The sequence below is a fragment of the Gadus macrocephalus genome, chromosome 2 (genome assembly GCF_031168955.1).
Source record: "Gadus macrocephalus chromosome 2, ASM3116895v1".
NCBI lineage: Eukaryota > Metazoa > Chordata > Actinopteri > Gadiformes > Gadidae > Gadus > Gadus macrocephalus.
The window spans coordinates 3,123,305-3,146,685 of NC_082383.1; the positions used below are offsets into that span (position 1 = coordinate 3,123,305).

A 23,381-nucleotide genomic window follows, 5' to 3' on the forward strand; every position below is an offset into this window, starting at 1 on the left:
ATCATCGTTAACATCATCATCGTAACTCACCATAACACTGATACTTAAGTGATCAAGTAAATGCATGTAAAATTGCATTTTTCCCAAAACAATCTAAATAGCTGAAACACAATTACCCCAAAGATGAAAACATTTTGGTTATTTTGCGTGCGTGTATCTCATTTTAAAGTACTTTAATTACTTAATTCTCCTTGCACCTCCAGACAGAAAACTGGATTTCTAGGTTTGCTATATGTGCAATACATTTCAAGCTAATCTCCATTGTTTGATCCAAAATAGAAACATTTGAGCCTATTCAGTTTACATCATAACATTCACCAATTATTATGTGTACGTGGAGCTTTTGAGCTGAGCTTCTAGATAATCAGCTCATTCTGTTTGGTCATCGTTGTTTACCCAGCCTCCACAGCCTCTATGTGGTCATTCATACCAATAACCTGGCTTAATAATTGCAACATCTCAGATATTGTTCACACAACACCATTATTCCACAGCAAACTCTTTTAATTAAACATTTTCCAGCTTTCCAGTTTACGTTTGAGGAAAATCCTACGTGCTGCACTTTATTGCATTAAAGTGCAGGGTAATCTAAGTGGATGTCAGTTGTCACTTGATTTTCATCATTCGTATTATTATGTTAAAAGGGTCTCAAAACGTCCCAGTTCGCCACAGCACCCATATAAGGTCCCTGTGTGTTTGTAGACAAACTACCATCTTGTTATGGTATTACTGGCCCTCGTTTTGAATATTGAATATCGACTATTTGGACCCCATTAGAATTAGAAAAGTAATTCAAAGTGTGTGCCTTAACTTGAACAGGATCTTGGCTACGGTCACTCTGCAGGCCACTGTCGCTTTGACTGACGCAGAGTAAATGCCAACACAGGTTTGTAAATGTTTGTATTGCATTGAATTTCTCCCTTTGTAGGCCTATAGGTATTATATGTGATACATTTCAGAGGCAAAAAAAACAATGTAGATATAGTGAACATATTAATAATGAGACACATTGTAATCAATATATAGAATATAGATTATTTATGTTTCAATGTAATGCTGCAGAAATTATTTACTTTTTCACCGTTGCAGATTTTGTGTCTCAATCACATGTATTGGACAGAAACCAACAGGGAAAAAATCTTCCCCTGGATTGAGTCTCAAACTATTAAATCAGTTTCATTAAGTGACGTCTCCAACAGTTAAATCAGTTTCATTAAGCCAGGTCTCAAAGAGTTAACCAGTTTCATTAAGCCAGGTCTCAAACAGTTAAACCAGTTTCATTAAGCCAAGGCCCAAACAGTTAAACCAGTTTCATTAAGCCAAGGCCCAAACAGTTAAGCCAGTTTCATTAAGCCAGGTCTTAAAACAGTTAAACCAGTTTCATTAAGCCAGGTCTCAAACAGTTAAACCAGTTTCATTAAACCAGGTCTCAAACAGTCAAACCAGTTTCATTAAGCCAGGTCTCAAACAGTTAAACCAGTTTCATTAAGCCAGGTCTCAAACAGTTAAACCAGTTTCATTAGGCTTAGCCTCAAACAGTTAAATCAGTTTCGTGATCTTCATAAGCCGGGTTGACGAAGTACACCCCCTGCGTCGTCATGGAGATGGGGGTCATCTCCGCCCCGTAGATACCCGGTACGGCGGGCATCAGTCCGGGCGTGTCGAACATGGGGTTCTCAAAGCCAGCGTCCATGGGCCCCCCAAGGGCCTCGTCGACGGTCGCACGGCGGAGCCACGGCATGGCGGGCATGGAAGGCATGGTCGGCATGGCGACGCTGGGGGGCCTCCAGCCCCTCCTCCTGAGGACGACCCCGCCCACGCCGACCAGAACCAGAAGCAGGACCCCAAAGAAGGCCCCCACCAGGGCCCCCGCCAGGCCCCCCGCCGTGCCGCCCCCGTTCCCGGAGGACGCCCCGATCTCCGCCCCTAGGATCCCGAGTTCGGCGCCGTGGGCGTCGACGTCGGTCAGGAGGTCCCGGGCCAGCGCCTCGGCCAGCAGGCCGGCCCCCCCGTCCAGGACCACCACCTGGATGCGGTCGTCGGCGGCGGCGCCCCGCAGCAGCAGCCCCGTCAGGGGCGGGGCCCCGGGGACCCGGGACATGGCGAGCTGCACGGCGGCGTACTCGGGCCGCTCCAGGAACCGCTGCCGCACCCGCCGGCGGTAGGACAGCAGGCTGAACCCGGGGGCGAAGCGGACGGAGAGCAGGGCGCCGCACACGTCACAGCAGTGCCCCGCCGGCCGGAGGGGCCGCCGGCAGGGCGGGGCCGGGGGGCACGCCACCCCCCCGCAGATGCGGCCCCGGTTGGCCGAGTTGTCGCACACACAGCCGGCGGGGTCGGCGCAGCCCGACGGCTCCACGGCGAGCGGCGAGCCGCCGTGGAACTGGGCGCGGCCGGAGGCGGAGCCCAGGTAGCGGGCGAGGTCCGCCTGGCGGCTGAACGTCTGCCCCAGGACGGAGACGCTCCTCACCGTGACGCCGCCGCCGCTGGACGAGGTGTCCACCCTGAAGGAGGTGGCGGCCCTGAAGACCACGTCGTCCCGCTCGCACGGGACGCTCTCCTCGTGGACCGAGAAGACGCCGTGGCGCCCCGTCTCCAGGTCGTCCGGGGTCAGGGCGGCGCGCCACAGGGCGGGGTCGAACCACCGCAGGGCGTCCGAGTCCCTGAAGGTGGCGTCCGCGCCCGCCCCACACCCCGGCTCCTCGGCCCCCCCGACGTAGAAGCCGGCCCCCGCGTGGAGGAGCAGCTCGCCGTCGGAGGGCAGGATCATCTCCTGCACCGAGTGGGCCGTCTCCACGTACACACTCCCCGGGGCGGGGAACGCCACCCGGTCGCGGCCGCACGGGACCACCCCCGTGTTCCAGTTGCTGCGGTTCTCGTAGTTGGTGTCGGGGATCCACTGCTTGTACAGCGCCTGCGTCGCGCCGAAGAGGCAGAGGACGAGGAGGAAGACGTCCGGTCTGGGGAGCATGTTGGCGATGTCTGACCGAACGTTAACGTGACCTTTGTGTTCAAACCTTGTGACTTGTGTCATGTGAACGCACGGCACGTCACAGCCTAAAGTAAAACTGATGAGCAGTGGGAAATAGTGTAATTTGAGGCAACGTTAAACGTTAATGATTAACTTTTTAATTGGGGGGAAACAAATGTGTTACAAAGGTGCACTTGAAAATAGTAGGCTACTTAGCATTGTGTAGCGTCTTATCATAGCTATCTTTGTTGTCTATGGGGAATGGGTCAACCTAGTGATTGCTATATAGTGCTTGGCAAAATAACAAATGTACTTATTGTAAGTCGTTTTGGATATAAGCGTCTGCTAAATGCCCAAAATGAAAATGTTAATGTGATAGGTAGCATTTGGTTCATAAACTGTTTTTCCAACCGCAGCTCGGATTTTGTTATCAGAGCAACATGTTCAATGTCTTTACTGACACGGTATGCGTCAAAAACGCGTCAGGCTGCGCAGGTGCGATCAGTTAACGAGGTCATCTGATCTCACCTGCAGGCCTGCGGACAGCCTGGGTCGATGCCGTGTGCGGAACAACATTATTCACCCACCCACCCGAAATAACAACTTTATCCGAATGACGACTTTAGCCCAAATGGACGCGAGGAATGTGACTTTAGAGATGATGCGGACGTGCACCAGACTTTTCTCTCGGTAATGACTACGACTTGGAATGTATTATAGCCCCATTGGCCTCAACACTAGGCCTATAGTCCCATCTTCCCCCCTTAGAACATGCAAAAACGTTCCCGTCGACGGATGAACAAGCGAACGCATTGGTTTATTGTTTTGCAGAAAGACCCGCCGGGATGAACGGGTATCGGAATCCCATCCGTCCAGCACTGAGACGGTCGATCAGATCGATACCATTCCCCCGGGGCCCGCTCCAACTCCCGGCCCGGCGGCAGTGGGAGCCGCCCCCGCAGCGGGGCACGGGGGCGGCTGGACGCTGTCTGTCATCCTGTGCGTCAACATCCTCATCCTGGGCGCTGCTCTGATCAGCTGCAGCGCCGTCAACGGCGCCGCCGTCACCCCCGTGCACCGGCAGATCTTCCTCATCGTCCTCCTCAGCCTGACCATACTCTGGATGCTGTTCTACACGATCTTCACCAGGAGAGCTGTTTCGTCCAAGGACAGCCACGCAGGGCCTCTGTGGCTGAGAGGTGAGCGCACCCCAAAACTTTTTAAATCGGTGATGGGGTGCTGGCCGGTTAACCATAAGGAGAGTCCAGGCATCCAGTCACCGCGACACGCCAAAATTGACAGAATAATGAATTAATGCTAATTTAGGTGACAACACACACAAACAGGAATCGGTACAATAAGAAACAGACACACATCAGACACACATCAGACACTTACACACGTCATCCAGGCATTCGGCATCAATCCCGACATCAGCATCGTTTGCCCCCCCCCCCCCCCTAGGTTCCCAACGAGAGACTGTAGTGAGAGGCCTTCAGCTTAGCTTTGAATGGGGTTTGAGACGTTGTCTTCGCAGTGGGTCTGGTGCTCTTCGGTCTGCTCAGCCTCATCATGGACATGTTCATGATCGCCAACTACTCCGGCCGCCTGCACTGCGACTCTCCGGTGAAGGTGGCTTTCCCCTGCATACAGGCTGTCTTCATATTCTTCCAGGTGGGTAGGCTACTTTTTGTTAAAGTGGGTACTTTTTAGTTTCGTGTGTGTGTGTGTGTGTGTGTGTGTGTGTGTGTGTGTGTGTGTGTGTGTGTGTGTGTGTGTGTGTGTGTTGATTATGCAGTGTGTGTGTGCTGCTTGTGTTTCTTGATTTTGTCTCTTATTAAGCTACTGTCCTGCGCCCCCTTAAATAGCCCCCCCCCTCGGGGATGAATAAAGTGAAGTGAATTTAATTTTTTGTTAGCCATAAAACACAAAATGACAAGCAGTCAGTTCAGTGCATCACCGTCAATAACTCCTTGGAACTGTTTTTGTGTTAAATGCTCCTCTCTCCAGACGTACTTCTTGTGGATCCACGCCAAAGACTGTGTGCAGCTGCACAAGGACCTCACTCGGTAACCACGGCACCCATACATGTAGGACCCCCCCCCCCCCCCCCCCCCCACCCATGACTCCATAGCAACGCCTGTTCACACAGAGCGCAGGGGCCCCATGTTTGGCTCCCAGATGTATTGATGGAGGCCCCCCCCCCCCCAGCTGCGGCCTCACGGTGACCCTCTCCTGCAACCTGGTGCTGTGGATGTCGGCGGTGGTGGAGGAGTACAACCACCACACGGACGCCCCCGAGAACCTGACGGTGCGCAGCCTCCACCGAGGTAGCTCCACCCACAAGCCTCCACCGAGGTAGCTCCACCCACAAGCCTCTACAGAGGTAGCTCCACCCATCAGCCTCTACAGAGGTAGCTCCACCCATCAGCCTCTACAGAGGTAGCTCCACCCACCAGCCTCTACAGAGGTAGCTCCACCCACCAGCCTCCACAGAGGTAGCTCCACCCACCAGCCTCCACGAGGTAGCTCCACCCACCAGCCTCCACGAGGTAGCTCCACCCACCAGCCTCCACAGAGGTAGCTCCACCCACCAGCCTCCACAGAGGTAGCTCCACCCACCAGCCTCTACAGAGGTAGCTCCACCCACAAGCCTCTACAGAGGTAGCCTCTACCAGCCTCCACCGAGGTAGCTCCACCCTGTAGCTCCTCCCATCAGCCTCTGTCGAGGTTGCTCCACCCTGTAGCTCCTCCCATCAGCCTCCGTAGAGGCTCGAGCTCCAGCTCTTGCTGTAGTGTGGGGTCCAAAGACACTGCAAGCATCAGATTTAGATGTCTAACGATTGCAGTTAACAATCAATGTTTATTGTTGTGAAGAGTGAAGCCCTGCTGTAACTCCCTGTGGAACGACCCTCAACCAGAACCCAACGCTCTCTCCTCCTCACACTGCAGCCAGCTTCGGCGACCACAAGTGCAAGTGCAGCTTCACCTCGTGCGGCGTCTTCAAGGAGGCGTACTACTACCTGTACCCCTTCAACATCGAGTACAGCCTCTTCGCCTCCGCCATGGCCTACGTCATGTGGAAGAACGTGGGCCGGCTGGCCGAGGAGCACGCCCACCAGCGGCCCAAGTTCCGGGTGAAGGACGTGAGCGTGGGGCCCGTGGCGGGGATCCTGCTGGTGCTGACCGGCCTGGCCACCTTCATCGTGTACGAGATGCAGGTGGTGGAGGAGGAGCAGAAGAACACGGCGCTGCTGATCCACTTCATCACCAACATCGTCATCGTGAGCCTGATGTCCGTCTGCACGGCGGCGGGCTGCCTGCTCTTCTGCCTGGACCAGAGGCCCCACGTGAGGGAGGACAACCCCACCCGCGGGCTGGACGTGGGGCTGCTGGTGGGGGCCTCCATGGGCCAGCTGGTCATCAGCTACTTCAGCGTGGTGGCGCTGGCGGCCGAGGGCGCCGGGGGCCACGTCAACAGCCTGAACCTGGCCTGGGCCGTGCTGACGGTGGTGCAGCTGGGCATGCAGAACCTCTTCGTCATCGCGGGGCTCCACCGGGAGCCCTACCAGGAGAGCCGCGCCCCGGGAACGAGGGCCAACGGGACGGCCCTGAGCCCCGTCAGGAAGCGCCGGAAACTGAGCTTCTCCCTGGCTGCCTGCCGACACGGCCTCAACTGGAAGCGGCGCCTGCTGAAGGAGATCTGTGTCTTTGTGCTGCTGGCCAACATCATCGTAAGTGGCTACACGCGGGTCTGTGTCGCATGTCCGGTACGACGTGTGCTCCTCTGGGAGGCGGCGTGTGGCTCAGGAGGTAGAGCGGGTCAACTGGTAACCGGAAGGTTGCTAGTTCGATCCCCGGCTCCTCCTAGCCGAGTGTCGAGGTGTCCCTGACGTCTCACCCTGACTGCTGCCGCCAAGCTGGCTGTCGCCCTGGGTGGCTGACAACGCCGTCAGTGTGTGAATACGTGCATGAATGATTTTATACAATATTTTGAAGCGCTTTGAGACGCCACTGGTTAGAAAAGCGCTGTATAAACGCAGTGCGTTTACCTTGTTTCCGTCTGAAATGCGTTTTTCTAAAGCCACAGTCAAATCCCTTGCATTTGTTGCAGCATACTTGGCCAACCTGTATCGAGTGTGATCTGACACTGCCTGTCCTGTGCCCCTGACAGCTCTGGATCATGCCTGCGTTCGGGGCGCGGCCCCAGTTCGATCAGACCGTCGAGATCCATTTCTACGGCTTCACCATGTGGGCAGCCATTGTGAACATCGGACTGCCCTTTGGGATCTTCTACCGCATGCACTCGGTGGCCAGCCTGTTCGAGGTGTACCTCATCGTTTGAATCAGGTGCGAGTGTAAACGTTTTAACGGCTTGTATGTCTTCTTTTTAACGTCCCTTCTATTGTAAATACGTTTGTGTAAAATAAATGATGTGTTTCAGTTTTATTTTGTTTGCTTTGCCCACATTATTCCCACCTGGTTGTGTTGCTTTAATTTATCGTCTAAGTGTTTACAGGGAAGATTTACAAGCAGACTTTATGTGGCATTTTTGCAATAGTAACTGCACAGGGCTGTTTGTGAGTTTATATCTGCCCCATGCAAGGCCATGTTTAACTGACCCTTATAACAAGTTCTAGCAAAGATGCCAGATTGTTCCCCAGCTGGGCCTGTAGGGTACCTGCGCTGTGGGGAACAAGATTCCCAGATCTCTTACATTCTCACTACGTCTTCAAAAGATATTTTTAGTTGGTGAATCTCATTGGTTCTATTTGCAATCGTGTTGATTTCATTAACCTTTTAGATATTGTGTGGTGGTGTCGAATGTTAATACACTCCAAATTATAGCTGGCTTTACTGATACATACAAATTTATAAATCTTGAAATCGAATATATCCTGCTGAATGGTGAACGATTGTTCGGTAGCGCAAGCCTTGCCAGCCCAAAATCGCAGTGAGATGAGTTAGTCTTGTATCAGTGTCGCCCTCTACTGGACAAGATGCATTATTGATGATGGGAATTTTCTAATTGAGATTCACCATACATTTGCAAACAATTCATGTAAATGAGAATGGTACTATGCATTGTCTTTAATGTATTGACAACCATGATATTTCCCATCCAACACAATATATAGCAATATGGTCCAAATAAACAACATTCTTCTGAATAAGGAAAAATACTTTAAACATGAACACAATATATAGAAACAGAATGTAAGACAAAAAGTCATCAACATGATTACATCCATATAACGTCATTCTTAAATATGTATCTCTTAAAAGTCCTGTTGCCTCGTTTCATATACTACAACTATTCACAGAAGATGAGTGCAAGTACACTTTAAACCATGGCAAACACGCTGGACAAACGGAACACGATAACGATGTTTAGCGTATGTTCAGGGCCAACGAGCTGCATGATTGACACCCCGTCACTCAAAACGTTTAGCGTTTCATTGCTCCACTCGAGAACGATATCGAAACAATATTGTAATAAAAAAGCTTAATCAATCGTAGCGCCATCCTTTGCAAAAGTCCCTCCCGACTCCCACCCCAAAAAAAATCCTTCTGCATGCTTCGACCCAGGCTGCAGTGTCTCAGCGTGAGGAAGAGGAGGAGGATGAGGAGGACTGGGAGGCAACGCGAAACAGTGAGAATGACGAGAGAAGCAGCAATATGCCAAACAAACACGACCCCAGGCGCCGAATCGTCCCAATGATTGACATGAGGGTCAAGGGTCCGCTTCATCTCCGACAGACGGAAAGACTTCCACAGCCTGGATCCCAGACAGACGGACACGGTCTACATCCTCTGGATCTCAAACAGTCGGACGTCGGTGTCGTACCAGATGGGCGGGTCCACGTTTCTGCAGGAGGAAAAAAATGACAGATCAATAAACATGGAGATATTGGTAGATCAACACGGATGGACTGACTTATTGCAAGTGACTTTGGGGAAAAGGGTCTGCTAAACGCCCTGAATGCAGTTCAATCCCATCCGTCCCCAGCAGGGGGCTCCACCCACCTCAGGTACACCACCCCCCACATGTAGGTGCGGAACCACATGGCGGTGCCGGCGTTGGCCTGGTACTTCCTGATCAGGATGGGATGGGGCACGGGCAGCAGGCCCACCAGGGTGCCGTGCTGGAGGAACTTCAGGATCTCCGACTCGTCCGTCAGACCCCTGGGGGGAGGAGGGGAGGAGAGAGATCAGGAGGAGGGCGGGGCTGGAGACAACGGGACGTTTGATTGGTCGAACTTTGTTTCTTCTTGGACGTTCTTGCTGGGTTAGCATGTTGCAGGGATGAGTGATGGAGGTGTTTTGGCATTATTGGATGGAGATGTATCGGAATATTATTGGATGGAGATGTACCGGAATATTATTGGATGGAGATGTATCGGAATATTATTGGATGGAGATGTACCGGAATATTATTGGATGGAGATGTATCGGAAAATATGATTGGATGGAGATGTACCGGAATATTAATTGATGGAGATGTATCAGAACATTATTGGATGGAGGAGGTTCATCGGAACAGTGTTGAGTCTGGGAGGTCTCCGTGGTTACGTACTTGTCGATGCAGATCTTCTCCACCTGGGGGACCAGTACCTGGAGCAGCCTCATGATGGTCTGCAGAGGGAGCTTGCTCCTCCAGGACAGCACCTGGAGGGGGAGACGAGGGCTGACGGTCACACCCCCATCACAACGCCGTGACCCTCTAACCCTAACCGGGGCTCGATACTGGATCCACGGATTTGTGGAATGATTGCATGTTGATCAGTGGATTGATCACGAGTATTGATCGATCCACAGATCAATGCAGATCAATCCACTATCGAGCCCCGTGTGCATTGATCAATACTTGTGATCAATCCACAGTATCCACGGATCAATCCACTATCAAGTGTCATAGTGGATTGATCAATACACGGCCAATCCACCGATTAGTGAATTGAGCACGCATTGATCTGTGGAATGATCCACCCCATGGATCAATGCAGATAGACTGAAGATGAAGACCAACTGGTTTCTGACCCATTCTGGACTGGGAGCCCAGTAGGACGAGGTGGAGGATGCGCTGGACGTAGGCCTCCTCTCCATCTCCGCCTCGGTGTAGAAGACATCCTGGCGTGGGGCGAGGGCGGAAAGAGATTTGTCGTCAAAGGCGGCGGTCTCAAGCTATAGCAAGACAACACAGCCAGGTGAACGGTGAACGGACTGCATTCATACAGCGCTTTCTAACCAGTGTCCAGAGGCTCCTCGCTCAGGGACACCTCGACACTCAGCTAGGAGGGGCCAGGGATCGAACTAGCAACCTCCCGGTTACCAGCCAACCCTCTCTACCTCCTGAGACACATGCCGCCCCGGCATGCGTCTCATGGGAGATACAGGCCGGTAAGGAACACACTGGATTATAGTCTGAATAAGGCATCGCTAGTGAGCTGCATTGGATGACCTTTGGTAATCCATTGGTTGACCATTTTACGTTATTGGTGTACTTTACTTGATGATGCTATGATAAACAAATTGAATCACTGCAGTACCGAGCAAAAACTGGGCAACATTACTAAACAATCCCCTGCTCGAAAGTTCCTTCACACACATCCTAACTTTCTTCACACACACCCTTGCGCTCTTACCTCCGTGTCTCTCCCAGAGTTGGACTCCGTGTCGCTGGTGCCCGTGACGGTGCTCTGGTCTGCCAGAGGTTTCTGGGGCGAGTCCATCTTTGGTATCGACACCATCGTCCCGTCCTCTGACACCTGGGACTTTTCCGTGAGTTTTTCGATGCCTTGAAACAAAACAAACCGCGAGGTCAGCAGAAAACATTGATTAGGCCACTGATACCTTCTACCACCGTTTATTTAGACACAGTGTCAACACGTCGCAGTACACTTAACGCCCCACGGGGGGCGACGGAGACCCCGTACCGGGTATGGCCACCAGGCTGGCCTTCAGAGTCCCCGGCTCGGCAGGCACGGCCGGCCGCGAGCCCTCCATGGAGATGGTCTCCTGGGAGCTGGTCCTGGAGATGACGTCGGGGCTCTTCTTCTTCCTCTGCAGGGCCTTCTGGATGGAGGAGGCGTCTGACGGCAGGTTGGCCAGCTGGTGGAAGAGGTTCCTCTTGCGGATGATGGCGTACACCAGGTTGCAGTTTCCTGGGAAGAGGTACGAACAGAGGAAAACAAAAAGAGATGGTACATTTGTTTTGGTCAGCGGGATGGTCCGATACCATTTTCTTCCTTCCAAATACCGATTCCGGTCCCTGAACTTGAGTATCGGCCGCTACCACGTATAAACCGATACAGCATCTAGCATTGTAACGCCGATACCCGATACAGCATTTTAGGCAGTATAGGATGATTTTCCGATACTGGTATCGGTATCGGAACAACTCTAGATCTCCATACAGAGCTTATTTGATTCTATGTTTTGTTCCATTACCCTCCTGGCCTCCCTACAGCCAGGAACTCAGTCCCCAGAGGTACATGAATACATCTCTTTGGTTCTTATTGTCATTGTGCCTTGACTTGCACAGGTTCTATTTCCAGCTGCTGCCTTGACCTCCTCCTGGGACTAATGAAGGCTTCTCATCATGGCGACGCGATCCCCAAGGCACAGGCTTCCTCAGAATGAATCCCAAGTCCTCACCATCAAACTGGTACTGTATAATGTTGTTATAGGTCCCTGGTACTGGATGATGTTGTTATAGGTCCCTGGTACTGGATGATGTTGTTAAAGGTCTCTGGTTTCTCAACATCAAACTGGTACTGGATGATACGGTTAAAGGTCTCTGGTACTGGATGATGTTGTTAAGAGTCTCCTCACCATCAAACTGGTACTGGATGATGTTGTTAAAGGTCTCTGGTTTCTCACCATCAAACTGGTACTGGATGATGCGGTTAAAGGTCTCTGGTTTCTCAACATCAAACTGGTACTGGATGATACGGTTAAAGGTCTCTGGTTTCTCAACAACAAACTGGTACTGGATGATACGGTTAAAGGTCTCTGGTTTCTCAACATCAAACTGGTACTGGATGATACGGTTAAAGGTCTCTGGTACTGGATGATGTTGTTAAGGGTCTCCTCACCATCAAACTGGTACTGGATGATGTTGTTGAAGGCCTCCAGCAGGAAGAAGACCAGGTGGTGGTTCTGGGAGGCCGAGAATAGGAACCAGGAGGTGGAGAAGGCTTCGAGGAGGTGGAGGAGTTTGTTGGCGGCCACCATGGAGAGACTCTTCAGGTAGGGAGACACTGCAGCAGAGAAGCACACCCTGTCGGACTAGTGCATTATGGGGTTACTGTGTGCTTCAAGATTCAAGACTCAAGATGGTTTTATTGTCATATGGACAACAATTACAGAGCAGTCGCTGGCCATGAAATTATTTAGTCTTGGGCTGCTCCAACAGTGCAATATAAGAGAAAGTAAAAGTATATGAGAAACACAAGTAGGAAAGCTGAGACTTAAATAACAAAATATATATAATAATAATATAATACAAAGTAAGAGAGCAGAGACCTAAATGCAAAACTAAATAAATGTAAAAAGTAAACAGACGTGTTTATCCAGATGTCGACTGGTATAAAGTGGCAAGTTATAAAGTGTTATAGTGGTGAGCTAAGTGTGCTTCAGTCGAGCAAGATGGTAGCGTTGTCATTACTGCTCTTCGTTCATTTGGCAGAGTCATCATGTTTTAATGTTGGAGGAGGTAGGAGTGAAGCATCCTGCTCTAGAGGACGAGAGGACGAGAGGACTAGAGGTCTACCCCTAACCCAGACACCTTCTTCTGGGACTCCACTGCCCGAGCCACCCCACCATCCTCCTCCCTGGACCCATCGCGGTGAGAAGCTACGGAGGGAGCCCACCGCCTCGTTCTCCGGGGCGCCGCACAGCGACGGAGGAGGCGAGTCCTGTATCTTCTGTGTTTGAATCAACCGTGGGAGTGAGTCACTCACCGTTCACGATGATGGTGAGCAGACAGTCGTACAGAGGCTGCAGCCGCTGGTGTCCGCTCGTGATGATCTTGTGGAACACCTGAATAAACATAAACAAGTATAAACTAGTTATAACGAATCCTATATGGTGAATGATAAATGGACTGCATTGATACCGTGCTTTTCTAACCATTGGCCACCCAAAGCGCTTTACAATATTGCCTCACATTCACCATTCACGCACACATTCACACACCGACGGCGGAGTCAGCCACGCAGGGCGACAGCCAGCTCGTCGGGAGCTAACAGTCGGGGTGAGGTGCCTTGCTCAAGGACACCTCGACACTCAGCTAGGAGGAGCCGGGGATCGAACCAACGACCTTCAGGTTACCAGCCAACCCGCTCTACCTCCTGAGCCACGTGCCGCCCGCTCTACCTCCGGAGCCACGTGCCGCCCATACGTCGACCCTCTTTCCCCTCATGAGAGAACGCCCCCCTCGAAGACCAGAGCGCCCCGGGGAACCTCACCACGATGAGCAGGTCGGCGTGGGTCCCGGTGAACACGGGGATGTCCATGGGCACGTGGACGGAGTACGGCTTGTTCAGGCGGACCCCGAAGTTCCTCTCGCCGCTCAGCAGCAGCAGGATGAAGACGCCGATGTGCATTAGTCCCACGCGGGCTGCACACACACACACAAACAGGTAGAACACAAACAGGTAGAGCACAAACAGGTAGAGCACAAAAGGTAGGTCCGGCTCCCGGATGGGTCAAAAGCAGAGAGAGAATTTCCCCCAAAGGGACAAATAAAGGATAACTTAACTTAACTTAAATCACGGTAAAACGGTAAAAACTTAACACACGGTAAAACCAATACGGTCACAAGTCGGTTTATGCTTTCTTTTTTTTGGGGGGGGGGGGGGGGGATTTGTATTATTACATTTTATTAGTCATAGATTTATTTGTTCTACGTTTTTTTTATATTTTGATCTTGTGTCAAGTGACTGTTGCTTGTGTTTTAGTGCACAGAACAAAATAGAAGTAAAAACGACTAATATCAAATTTAGGCTTCATGTGACGGGGGGAAGAGGCGTGATTGTACATGGTCAGATATACACAATGGATCCTTCTCTGACTTAAACACTGGACTTCCGGCGGGTTCCGTCAGACTCACACTGGTCGGCCCGGGCGTCGTTCAGGTAGAACAGGATGGGAACCAGAACGTCCAGCACGTCGCTGCTCTTCAGCACGAAGAACAGGAACTTCTGCAAAACCCAAACACATCCCGCTGAGTCCAAACGCCAAACAAAACACTGCCGCTGCTTTGGTTCTCAGCCAATCAGAACACTTCACTTCAGAGAATCAGAACTCTTAACATCGAATCAGAACTCTTAACTTAAGCGAATCACAACTCTTAACCCCTAACTAGCTAACTACTAGTTAACCATTTAACTCTTAACTTCTCTTTTCAGATTCTTCCTACGGCGTGGTTGTCCAGACTCCCCCCCCCCCCCCCCCCCCCCCCCCCCACACACACACCTTATTGAAGTCGCAGAGCTTCCAGAAGAGCACCAGGAGCTCCTGGTGGAACTGGATCTTCTTGGTGGAGTTGGGCAGGTAGGTCTGGGTCAGCGGGTTGGTGAGCAGGCGGGCCAGGCCCTTCAGTATGAAGTCGTAGTCCTGCCAACAGAGAACCCAGGATAGACGAATGAGTTGGCTGAGACGGTAAGGAAACACCCTTTAAAAAGGACAGGGTGTATGCAGTATCGCAATAAGAAAGGCTTTGTACCTCTTCCCGGTGAATTCTTGACAGATAGTTCACAAACAGGTTATCAGGGCCGGTAGACTGCGAAAAGAGAGCAGAGATATACATTTACATTTACATTGAGGGCATTCAGGAGACGCTTTTATCCAAAGCGACTTACAATCAGTACATTTGTCAGAAGATGGAGAAACAACGATATATATCGCTGTCGGTTCAGTAAGGATGTTCATAGAACCAAGTGCCAAGCACAAACAATCACTGGGTTAACCCATTCCCTGTATACAAGAAAGATAGCTAGGGTAAAATGCTAAACGATGCTAAGTACTATTTTTAAGTGCAAAGACGCACAACATACAATACGTGCGTAAGGGGGATGTGTGGGGGAGGTATAAATCGTAATAAGAACACACGAAAGAAAAGCGCCATTGTGCGTTTTTTACGTCCCTCTGGCGCCCCCCGGTGGCGGCCCCAGGTGGCGGCCCATAGTCTCTCTGGCGCCCCCCGGTGGCGGGCCTCACCTCCTGCTCCTCGAGGCTGGACGGGGAGGCGGGGCGGCGGGTGGCTCCGCCCTCGTGCTCCAGCGCGACGATGAGCGTCTGCACCGCCTGCTCCACCAGCTGCTCCCGGTAGTCGGAGAACACGAGGTGGTTGTAGGGGATCCCGTAGCCCACCGGGTCGTAGGCGAACACCACGTTGAGCAGCGAGGTGAACAGCGGCAGGGCGTGTCTGTGGAGGCCACCGGGGGGGGGGGGGGGGGTGGAAGTGAGGGTGGGAGGTAAGAAGTGAGTTTGAGAGTGAGCGAGTTTGAGAGGGAGTGAGCGTGAGAGTGAGTGAGCGTGAGAGTGAGGCCCAATCCCATTTCTACCCCTTACCCCTCCCCCTTGTTTTGAAGGGGTACGGGGTAGAAATGGGATACGGCCTTAGGCCCAATCCCATTCCTACCCCTTCCCCCTTACCCCTTCAAAACAAGGGGGAGGGGTAAGGGGTAGAAATGGGATTGGGCCCGAGTATGTAAGTGATCGAATGAGTGAGTGTGAAAGTGAGTATGTGATGGAATGAGTATGCAGGTGAGTGTGTGAATGAGGGTCAGAGTGAGCGAGTGTAAGTAAGCAAGTGAATGAGTGAGTATGCAGATGAATGTGTGTGAGTATGCAAGTGAGTGTGAAAGTGAGTGAGTATGAGAGTGAGTGTGGGGTTGGGTGTTAAGAGTAAGTTGGAGTGAGTGCGTGAGTGAGTGTGAGAGGGAGTAAGTCGCTAACTTGAGAGATTGAGTGTCTTGAGTATTTCAGTGAGTGTGTGTGAGAGTGTTAGAGTAAGTTGGAGTGAGTGTGTGTGTGAGTGTTAGAGTAAGTGAGTGAGAGTGTGAGTGTGTTGACCTGTTCTCGGTGGAGCAGAAGAAGGTTACCCAGGGGTTGAGCACACTGTGGTCAGAGGAGGGGGGCAGGTACATGGCCTCGGAGAAGCACGTCAGCAGTAGGCGCAGCAGCTCCGTTCTGGGGGGGGGGGGGGCACAGGGTTGGTAAACAACAACAACATGGAGGGTAGTGGAGTGAGAGACTCACTCTTTCTCCCCCTACATCCTCTGCCTGGGAGTAAGAAGGGACGTCTTACTGAAGCTGTTTGGAAGACTCAGGGTGTGTTCGAAACCACCTACTTGCTTACTACTTACTACCTACTCAATACTTGGCTTACTTCTCGAATCCTTAAATAATGATTGAGTAATCCATTTTGAGTAATCGACGTTCGGAAGACCGTTCTTACTTAACCACCTCAGATGACGTGAATCAAATGACGCGTCAATAACCTACCGGCCGGGCGCCGTTAATAAATATTATAAATAAATATATAAACGTCACAGTACATCTTCAACCTAAGGATTTGCGGTGATATGTTAAAAACAATTATTAAACAATTATTAAAAGCACTGCTGCTGCGGCTCGCCGTTTAGCGCCATTGCTTCCACTGTTCTTTTGAATAGACGCAGTGCATTCTGGGGCGGTTGAGTACGTCGAGTAAGCTAGCGATGCTTACACAAAATCTTTCCGGAAGTAGAAGACATTCGGATACTACTCGCTTACCTAAAACTCGCTTACTACGTTCTGCTTACTCAATTTGACGTCATAGTTAGTAAGCAAGTAGGTGGTTTCGAACACACCCTCATTCTGAAATAAAGGACACTTCTCTGTCCCACGGCTGTTTTCCCGTTTATTACGAAAACATTCCAACTTAAAAAAGAAAGTTCCCAAAAAGAAAACGCGTTATACCACAGTGAGTTCCGATCGAGTCGTTTGATTGGACAAGAGGCATTCCATGAGTGCTGACGTAGAGTATGACAGCACTGGGACTTTTAACTGGACACGTTTCACTCTGCGTCTCTAGTAACCGTTAGTTCCGCTGACGATCGTGCGCTGTTCACTCATCGGAATCGGACTGGCCACCAGAGCAGCGAACCCAAAGGTGACTCTGATCTCGCCGGCCGTACAATAGATGGGAACTTACAGATAAATGTAGTCGGTACACAGAAGCTGGCCTGAGGCTAAACCAAGTAGCAAGCTAGCGTGCAGGACAATGCGAGTGTTGCGTGGCAACCGTCCGTCCCTGACCCGTCGCCCAAATATTTGTGTTGGCTGAGCCGAATCTGTTATATTTAAACAAACAAATCCTTATCCGTCTTCGCTTATAACTGCTACACTTGCCGACCTGTTATCAGTCCCCTGTAAACGGTTGTAATCAGTCGGTGATTACCTTTGGCACTGAATCACAGCCGCGCTGATATCAAGTATTCAGCAGCACTCTCTTTTGAGATAAGCATAATTGCCCCCCAGCATAATCAAGTCAGAGATTCTAACTCTCACTCTGTGGGGTTCGGTCCTTTAAAGAGATCGCATTTTGGAGGCAGGGAACAACTTGCATAATAGAGGTGAGCACCAACACAACATAATAATAATGGAATATAACCCGATTCTCCACTCTAAACACTGTATAGGTCTTTAACCTCATCGTGGAAAACATTAAAAACAGATCAGGGCTAAGTAGAAAATGCATTTCCTGCAGTGCAAAGTGAGGTTGAAAATATTTTTTAATAAAGCCACATAGATTAAGACATAGAAACGTTAAATGGCTTAAATCAAGTGAAGGGATTTGAACCAAAGTGTGTGTGTGTGTGTGTGTGTGTGTGTGTGTGTGTGTGTGTGTGTGTGTGTGTGTGTGTGTGTGTGTGTGTGTGTGTGTGTGTGTGTGTGTGTGTGTGTGTGTGTGTGTGTGTGTGTGTGTGTCTTTAAGAGAATAGCGAGCCGGTGCGTGATTAAAAGTAGCCCAATAGAGCGGGAAAAACAGTCCAATCTGGCAACACTGCCTGAACGTCCTCCAAAAGTAGCCCAATCTGGCAGGAATAACTGCCCAATATGGCAACACTGCTGAACGTCCTCAGCTCCAGCGTCAACGTAAATCAATGAGAACTGAAAACGAAGCCGGTATGAAACTAAAACTGTGATTCTGAATAAAGTTTAAATGATATCAAAATTCCGTTTGGATATTATTGAAAATACAGGTACAAGCTCCGCCGTCCTCCCATTGACTCCCATGTTTAAAAAAAGATAGTATTTTAAAAGTAGAATATCTTAAAAATCTGAAAAGAAAAGAAGCGCGCAATTTCAGATAGGTCCCAAAGTTTGTAGAGAATGAGAAAGAAAAAAAGAAAGAAAGAATAAAACTTATGAAGAACAACAGTTGAGCGCTGCATGCAGCACTCACCTAATCATAGTTCATGACATTCATGAGGTGCTTTCCGAAGGCACTTAAAGCGCTCTGCATAGCGAGAGTGGGAAGGAAACCGCCGGCGTGTGACTGAGGCGTGTCGGACATGAGGTGGGCGGGAGGCGGCTCACCTGTTCAGGTCGTGGATGTAGTTGAGGGGGGGGGACTGGGCGAAGCCCACCCCGGCCTCCCAGATGTACTCACAGCTGTCAATGGACTGCATGTCCTCCACCGACTCCTGGGGTGGGGGGGGTCCCACAGGGACTCAGTCAGACACTTTTCTGTTTCACACTTTTCTTCGGCGCGACGAACAGTGAATTATGATACAGGAGCTGGGTTAAAGGGTTACTTGTTTACAGACGCTTAAAGTAAGTAGGCTTGGGGACATTGGGGATCGAACACGGAACCTTTTGGCTGACAAGCGAACACCTCAGACACTGGAGGCCAGTTGGGCGGCGTGTGGCTCAGGAGGTAGAGCGGGTTGGATGGTAACTGGAAGGTTGCCAGTTCGATCCCTGGCTCCTTTCCAGTGCGGAGGTGTCACTGAGCGAGACGCCTCACCCTGACTGCTCCTGACGAGCTGGCTGTCGCCTTGCGTGGTTGACACCGCCGTCGGTGTGTATGAATCGGTGCATGTTAGGCAGTATTGAAAACAGCTTTGAGTGGATACTGTTTAGAAAAGCGAAATATAAATGGAGTCCATTTACTTGTTCATACGCGTTCTAAACCGTCCAAAACATTGTTAGGAAATTGTGTTTATTTAAATCGGAAATGAAAACTAAAAATATAATCATTGTTGTAATCCCCAGAGTTACACAACAACGACGATGGTGGCTTTCCAGGCAAGGCCATCCGTCATTCCAGTCATCCGATATGCCCGCAACATTCCTGCTTGTCGATGAGTAAGATGAGACTTCCTGGTCAGTGAACTTACTAGTGTTCCTCACTTCGTCTTCAGACCGACCGGGAGGACAGGTTAGTGAAGGAAGTAACCTTGACTTTAGCTCTAAGGCAACAACGTGAAACGGCCCTCAGGATCTGATCAGTCTCTTACGATGCTAAAGATATCGAGCCTGACATCAGTACAGATTTGGTTCTACTGACAAAGTCGGATACGATTATGATTGGATTTGGATGTAAAGTAGCCAGGAATTATGTTAATTATATTATGTTTAATATGATATTAAATATATAAATAAAGTTGAATTATATGATGATTGGAATTGGATTTGGATGTAGAGTAGCCGGTAATTGCATTCAAATGTTATCTTACCGTCATGCCTTAAGAGAGGTGAATAATATTACGATTTGAAATAGGTGAACTCAGTCGATTTTTCCTTCCATGCCATCTCTGAGATAGCAAATGCAAGTGAACCCTACAGAAAAACCAACAGCAGTTACCATGACAACCCAGAAGAGATACCAAACGAAGTTGAAACACAAAGGAACATGGTAGCACTGTGGGCAATCGATCTATGTGGCTCCATCATGGGGGGTCCGGTTTGAGGGGTCCGCTTTGGGGGGTCTTGTTTTGGGGTTCTGGTTTGAGGGGTCTGGTTTGAGGGGGTCTTGTTTGGGGGGTCGGCCATGGGGGGACTGGTTTGGGGGACTGGTTTGGGGGGTCTGGTCTTGGGAGTCTGGTTTGGGGGGTCCCTCACGGGGGTCTGGTCTGGGGGGTCCCTCGTGCACTCACAGGGCTCCTCTTGTGGCTGTGGACGGTGAAGTCCGGGCAGAAGAGCAGGTCGGCCACGGCCAGGAGGAGGGACTCAGCCAGCGGACGGGCGCTGTCGTCATCCTCCATGTCCTCCGTCTGCCGGAGGGGGAGACCCGGCGGAGGAGGAAGGGATGAGGAGGAGGAGGAGGAGGAGAGGAGGAGGAGGGGGAGGAGAGGAAGGAGGAGGAGAGGGAGGAGGAGAGGAAGGAGGGGGAGGAGGAGGAGGAGGAGGAGGAGAGGGAGGAGGAGGAGGAGGAGGAGAGGAAGGAGGGGGAGGAAGGAGGGGGAGGAGGAGAGGGAGAAGGAGGAGGAGAGGAAGGAGGGGGAGGAGGAGGAGGAGGAGAGGAGGAGGAGAGGGAGGAGGAGGAGAGGGAGGAGGAGGAGGAGAGGGAGGAGGAGAGGAAGGAGGGCGGAGGAGGAGGAGGAGAGGGAGGAGGAGAGGGAGGAGGAGGAGGAGGAGCGGGAGGAGGAGGAGGAGAGGAAGGAGGGGAGGAAGGAGGGGGAGGAGAGGGAGGAGGAGGAGGAGGAGGAGAGGGGAGGAGGAGGAGGAGGAGAGGGAGGAGGAGGAGGAGGAGGAGGAGAGGGAGGAGGAGGAGGAGGAGGAGGAGAGGGAGGAGGAGTAGGAGGAGGAGAGGGAGGAGGAGGGGATGAGGAGGAGGAGGAAGAGGAGGAGACGTGGTGGAGGAAAAAGAGGAGGAGGAAGGGTTGAGGTTAGGAGACAGGCAGCAAGGGTTCTCACTTGATAACCTGTCAATTAAGCCCAAGATAATATGTGAGCTTAATGACATCCCGACCATCCCGATCATTCATTCATTCATTCATTCATTCATTGCCTCAGCCCTCACCCCGGCCCGCCCGGCCCCCGGGACGGTGGACCAGAAGAAGCCCCTCCAGTCCTGGTCCTCGAAGATGTAGGGCAGGATGCGGGTGAGGATCCGGGAGCAGTTCAGCACCGTCTGCTTCTCCTTCTCCGAGGGGCAGCCGGACCCCGCGCCCTGCACCAACTTCTCCACCGCCTGGAGGAGGAGGAGGAGAGGAGGAGGAGGAGGAGGAGCGAGGAGGAGGAGAGGAGAGGAGGAGCGAGGAGAGGAGGAGGAGGAGCGAGGAGGAGGAGGAGGAGGAGGAGGAGGAGAGGAGGAGGAGGAGGGGAGGAGGAGGAGGAGGCGAGGAGGAGAGGAGGAGGAGGAGGAGGAGGAGCAGCGAGGAGAGGAGGAGAGGAGGAGGAGCGAGGAGGAGGAGAGGAGGAGGAGGAGCGAGGAGAGGAGGAGGAGGAGGAGGAACGAGGAGAGGAGGAGGAGTAGTAGGAGGAGGGACGGATGGAGGGGAGAGGTGGAGGAGGGACGGGTGAGGGGGGATGGGTGGAGGGGGGAGATGAGGAGGAGGGGGGAAGACGGAGAGCGCAGTAGGAGTCAGATGTACAGTATGTGAGAGGTAAACACTCATCACACACCTGCATGCACAAACACAAATTCATACACTCACTCATTCACGCACACCTGCACACGCACAAACACACTAATTTGCACATTCATACACCTGCACACTAATTTGCTTACAGATACACAAACACACATGCATCCAGGAAGAGGGAGGGCGAGATGGATAAATGCCTCTTTTTTTATTGTAAAATACATTAATGTTGTGGGGACTATGTGTATTTAACCAATTGATCAATTCGGGCTTTTAGCAGCAAATGTTAACAGAGTCTTTTTTTACTAACACATTAACTATGATTTGAGGAAGTGCATGACTCCATCCTTCAACTAAAATCAATATCAACAACATCAAATATGTATTATCCTTTCAAGATCTGGGGGAAAAAATCATTCCTGTTTTTCCTGACTCCTCCAAGAGACCGGTCACTCACGGTCTCTAACTTCTATTTTTAACGTTCTATACCATTCATGTTCTTCACTGCGTCATTGTTCATCACCTTGTATCTCTTGTTTCAAAAGGCGCTCTATAAATACATCGTACTAACTTACTTACTGTGCTTATCGGATTGTGTTTATGTTTCTGACTGAGGCTTCTAAAGGAAACAGCCTTCAGCGCGGACAGGAAGAGGAGTGTGGGGAGGAGGCCAGCCCAGCTAGGCACTGATTCGCTGAGAGAAACCTTTCAGACATGTGATCTTGTATTGCATTATAAGCGTTATTATTAAGAACCAGGGAAGGAGGCCTTCAAAACGATGTCTCTCATAGCGGTCTCCTGGAACCCATGTTGTAAAGCCCTCCTATCGCTGTGCTACAGCACTGAGTGTGTGTACCTTATAGCACAGAGTGGCAAGGTTGGAGGGCGACTCCTCTCTCACAGCCCTTATCTCGGCCGCTGGCACCAGGGCGAAAAACATCCTGCACCGTTGTGCTGGTGTCAGCCCAGAACTGGTCCCAGAAGGCATCGTCTGTGGCTTCACGGGCTGTAAAACACATTCATATCATAGTGCATTTACACAGCTGCTAGAGAACTGATACAGCCTTAAGAGCACAAAACAATGCTCTTTTTTGATGAACGGTTTCCCTTCTGCCCCCTCGTCGTGACGTTCAGTTTGATTGGTGTACTGAGTCAGAGCCAGAGGCTAATTGCAAGGTAAACACAGCCCCGTTCTGGTAACCAGACAACGGAAACATGATCTGCCCAGGCAATCTCAGCCCATCCACCTGCAGCAGCTGGAAGCGTGGTGCTGTTTTGTGGAGATCTACGTCACCAGGAGATGGGTTTAAGCTGCGCCATCACAGTCTCACCAATAAACAGCCCCTATGAAAACCATATCTACTTGTGATGGTTTATTATATAATTATTTGAACATGACTCCTTGTGACGATTGAATCATTGCAGAGAACATATATCGACATACGTTCGAATTCTCTTATTGGCTTGATCTGAAATCCGCGTTTATTTTGAGGAAACCGTGCATCTGTAGCCAAAGAGAAACGCCACAACAACATGCAATCTGCTAAATCATTAAATCATCACCGAGTCGTGTCATCCGTGTACTCTAGAAAATAACCCGCGTGCAGTCACTGATATTGTCTCCTTAATTCTGGTCAAATGAAAAATGCAGTACCTGTGTTTTGGTTGTCAGCTGGATCACGGCTTTCCTGAAGTTTAATTTGGAGTCGGTGCTTCCCATCTTGATGTGTTCTTATATTATGGAGCGACGGCCGGCGGTGGACTGTCGTTAATCTCACCTCCTTCCTTCGCTTGAGTCACCCACCGCGGAGGCGTTTCCACGC

General features: G+C 51.0%; 3 protein-coding genes across 3 annotated transcripts; 1 reads left to right on the plus strand and 2 right to left on the minus strand.

The window, feature by feature from the left end:
- Positions 1–483: 483 nt before the first annotated feature.
- On the minus strand, positions 484–3,032 carry amn (amnion associated transmembrane protein). Its single transcript, XM_060076217.1, has one exon. It carries the CDS (start codon positions 2,969–2,971, stop codon positions 1,532–1,534), a length of 1,440 nt encoding a protein of 479 aa, XP_059932200.1. The 5' UTR covers positions 2,972–3,032; the 3' UTR covers positions 484–1,531.
- Positions 3,033–3,451: 419 nt separating this feature from the next.
- On the plus strand, positions 3,452–7,427 carry LOC132475200 (proton channel OTOP2-like). Its single transcript, XM_060076209.1, has 7 exons — positions 3,452–3,661; positions 3,803–4,170; positions 4,509–4,645; positions 4,982–5,040; positions 5,183–5,301; positions 5,924–6,705; positions 7,146–7,427. Exons 1-7 carry the CDS (start codon positions 3,585–3,587, stop codon positions 7,314–7,316), a joined length of 1,713 nt encoding a protein of 570 aa, XP_059932192.1. The 5' UTR covers positions 3,452–3,584; the 3' UTR covers positions 7,317–7,427.
- Positions 7,428–8,047: 620 nt separating this feature from the next.
- On the minus strand, positions 8,048–23,375 carry hid1a (HID1 domain containing a). Its single transcript, XM_060074931.1, is given in 20 exon segments — positions 8,048–8,840; positions 8,999–9,157; positions 9,549–9,640; positions 10,013–10,102; positions 10,618–10,769; positions 10,909–11,136; positions 12,070–12,234; positions 12,937–13,015; positions 13,444–13,595; positions 14,088–14,178; positions 14,453–14,593; positions 14,703–14,759; positions 15,197–15,404; positions 16,055–16,171; positions 18,566–18,672; positions 20,128–20,244; positions 20,994–21,164; positions 22,415–22,492; positions 22,494–22,564; positions 23,185–23,375. Coding segments are annotated over 20 exon segments (2,433 nt in total). The 5' UTR covers positions 23,279–23,375; the 3' UTR covers positions 8,048–8,776.
- Between the last annotated feature and the right edge of the window lie 6 nt (positions 23,376–23,381).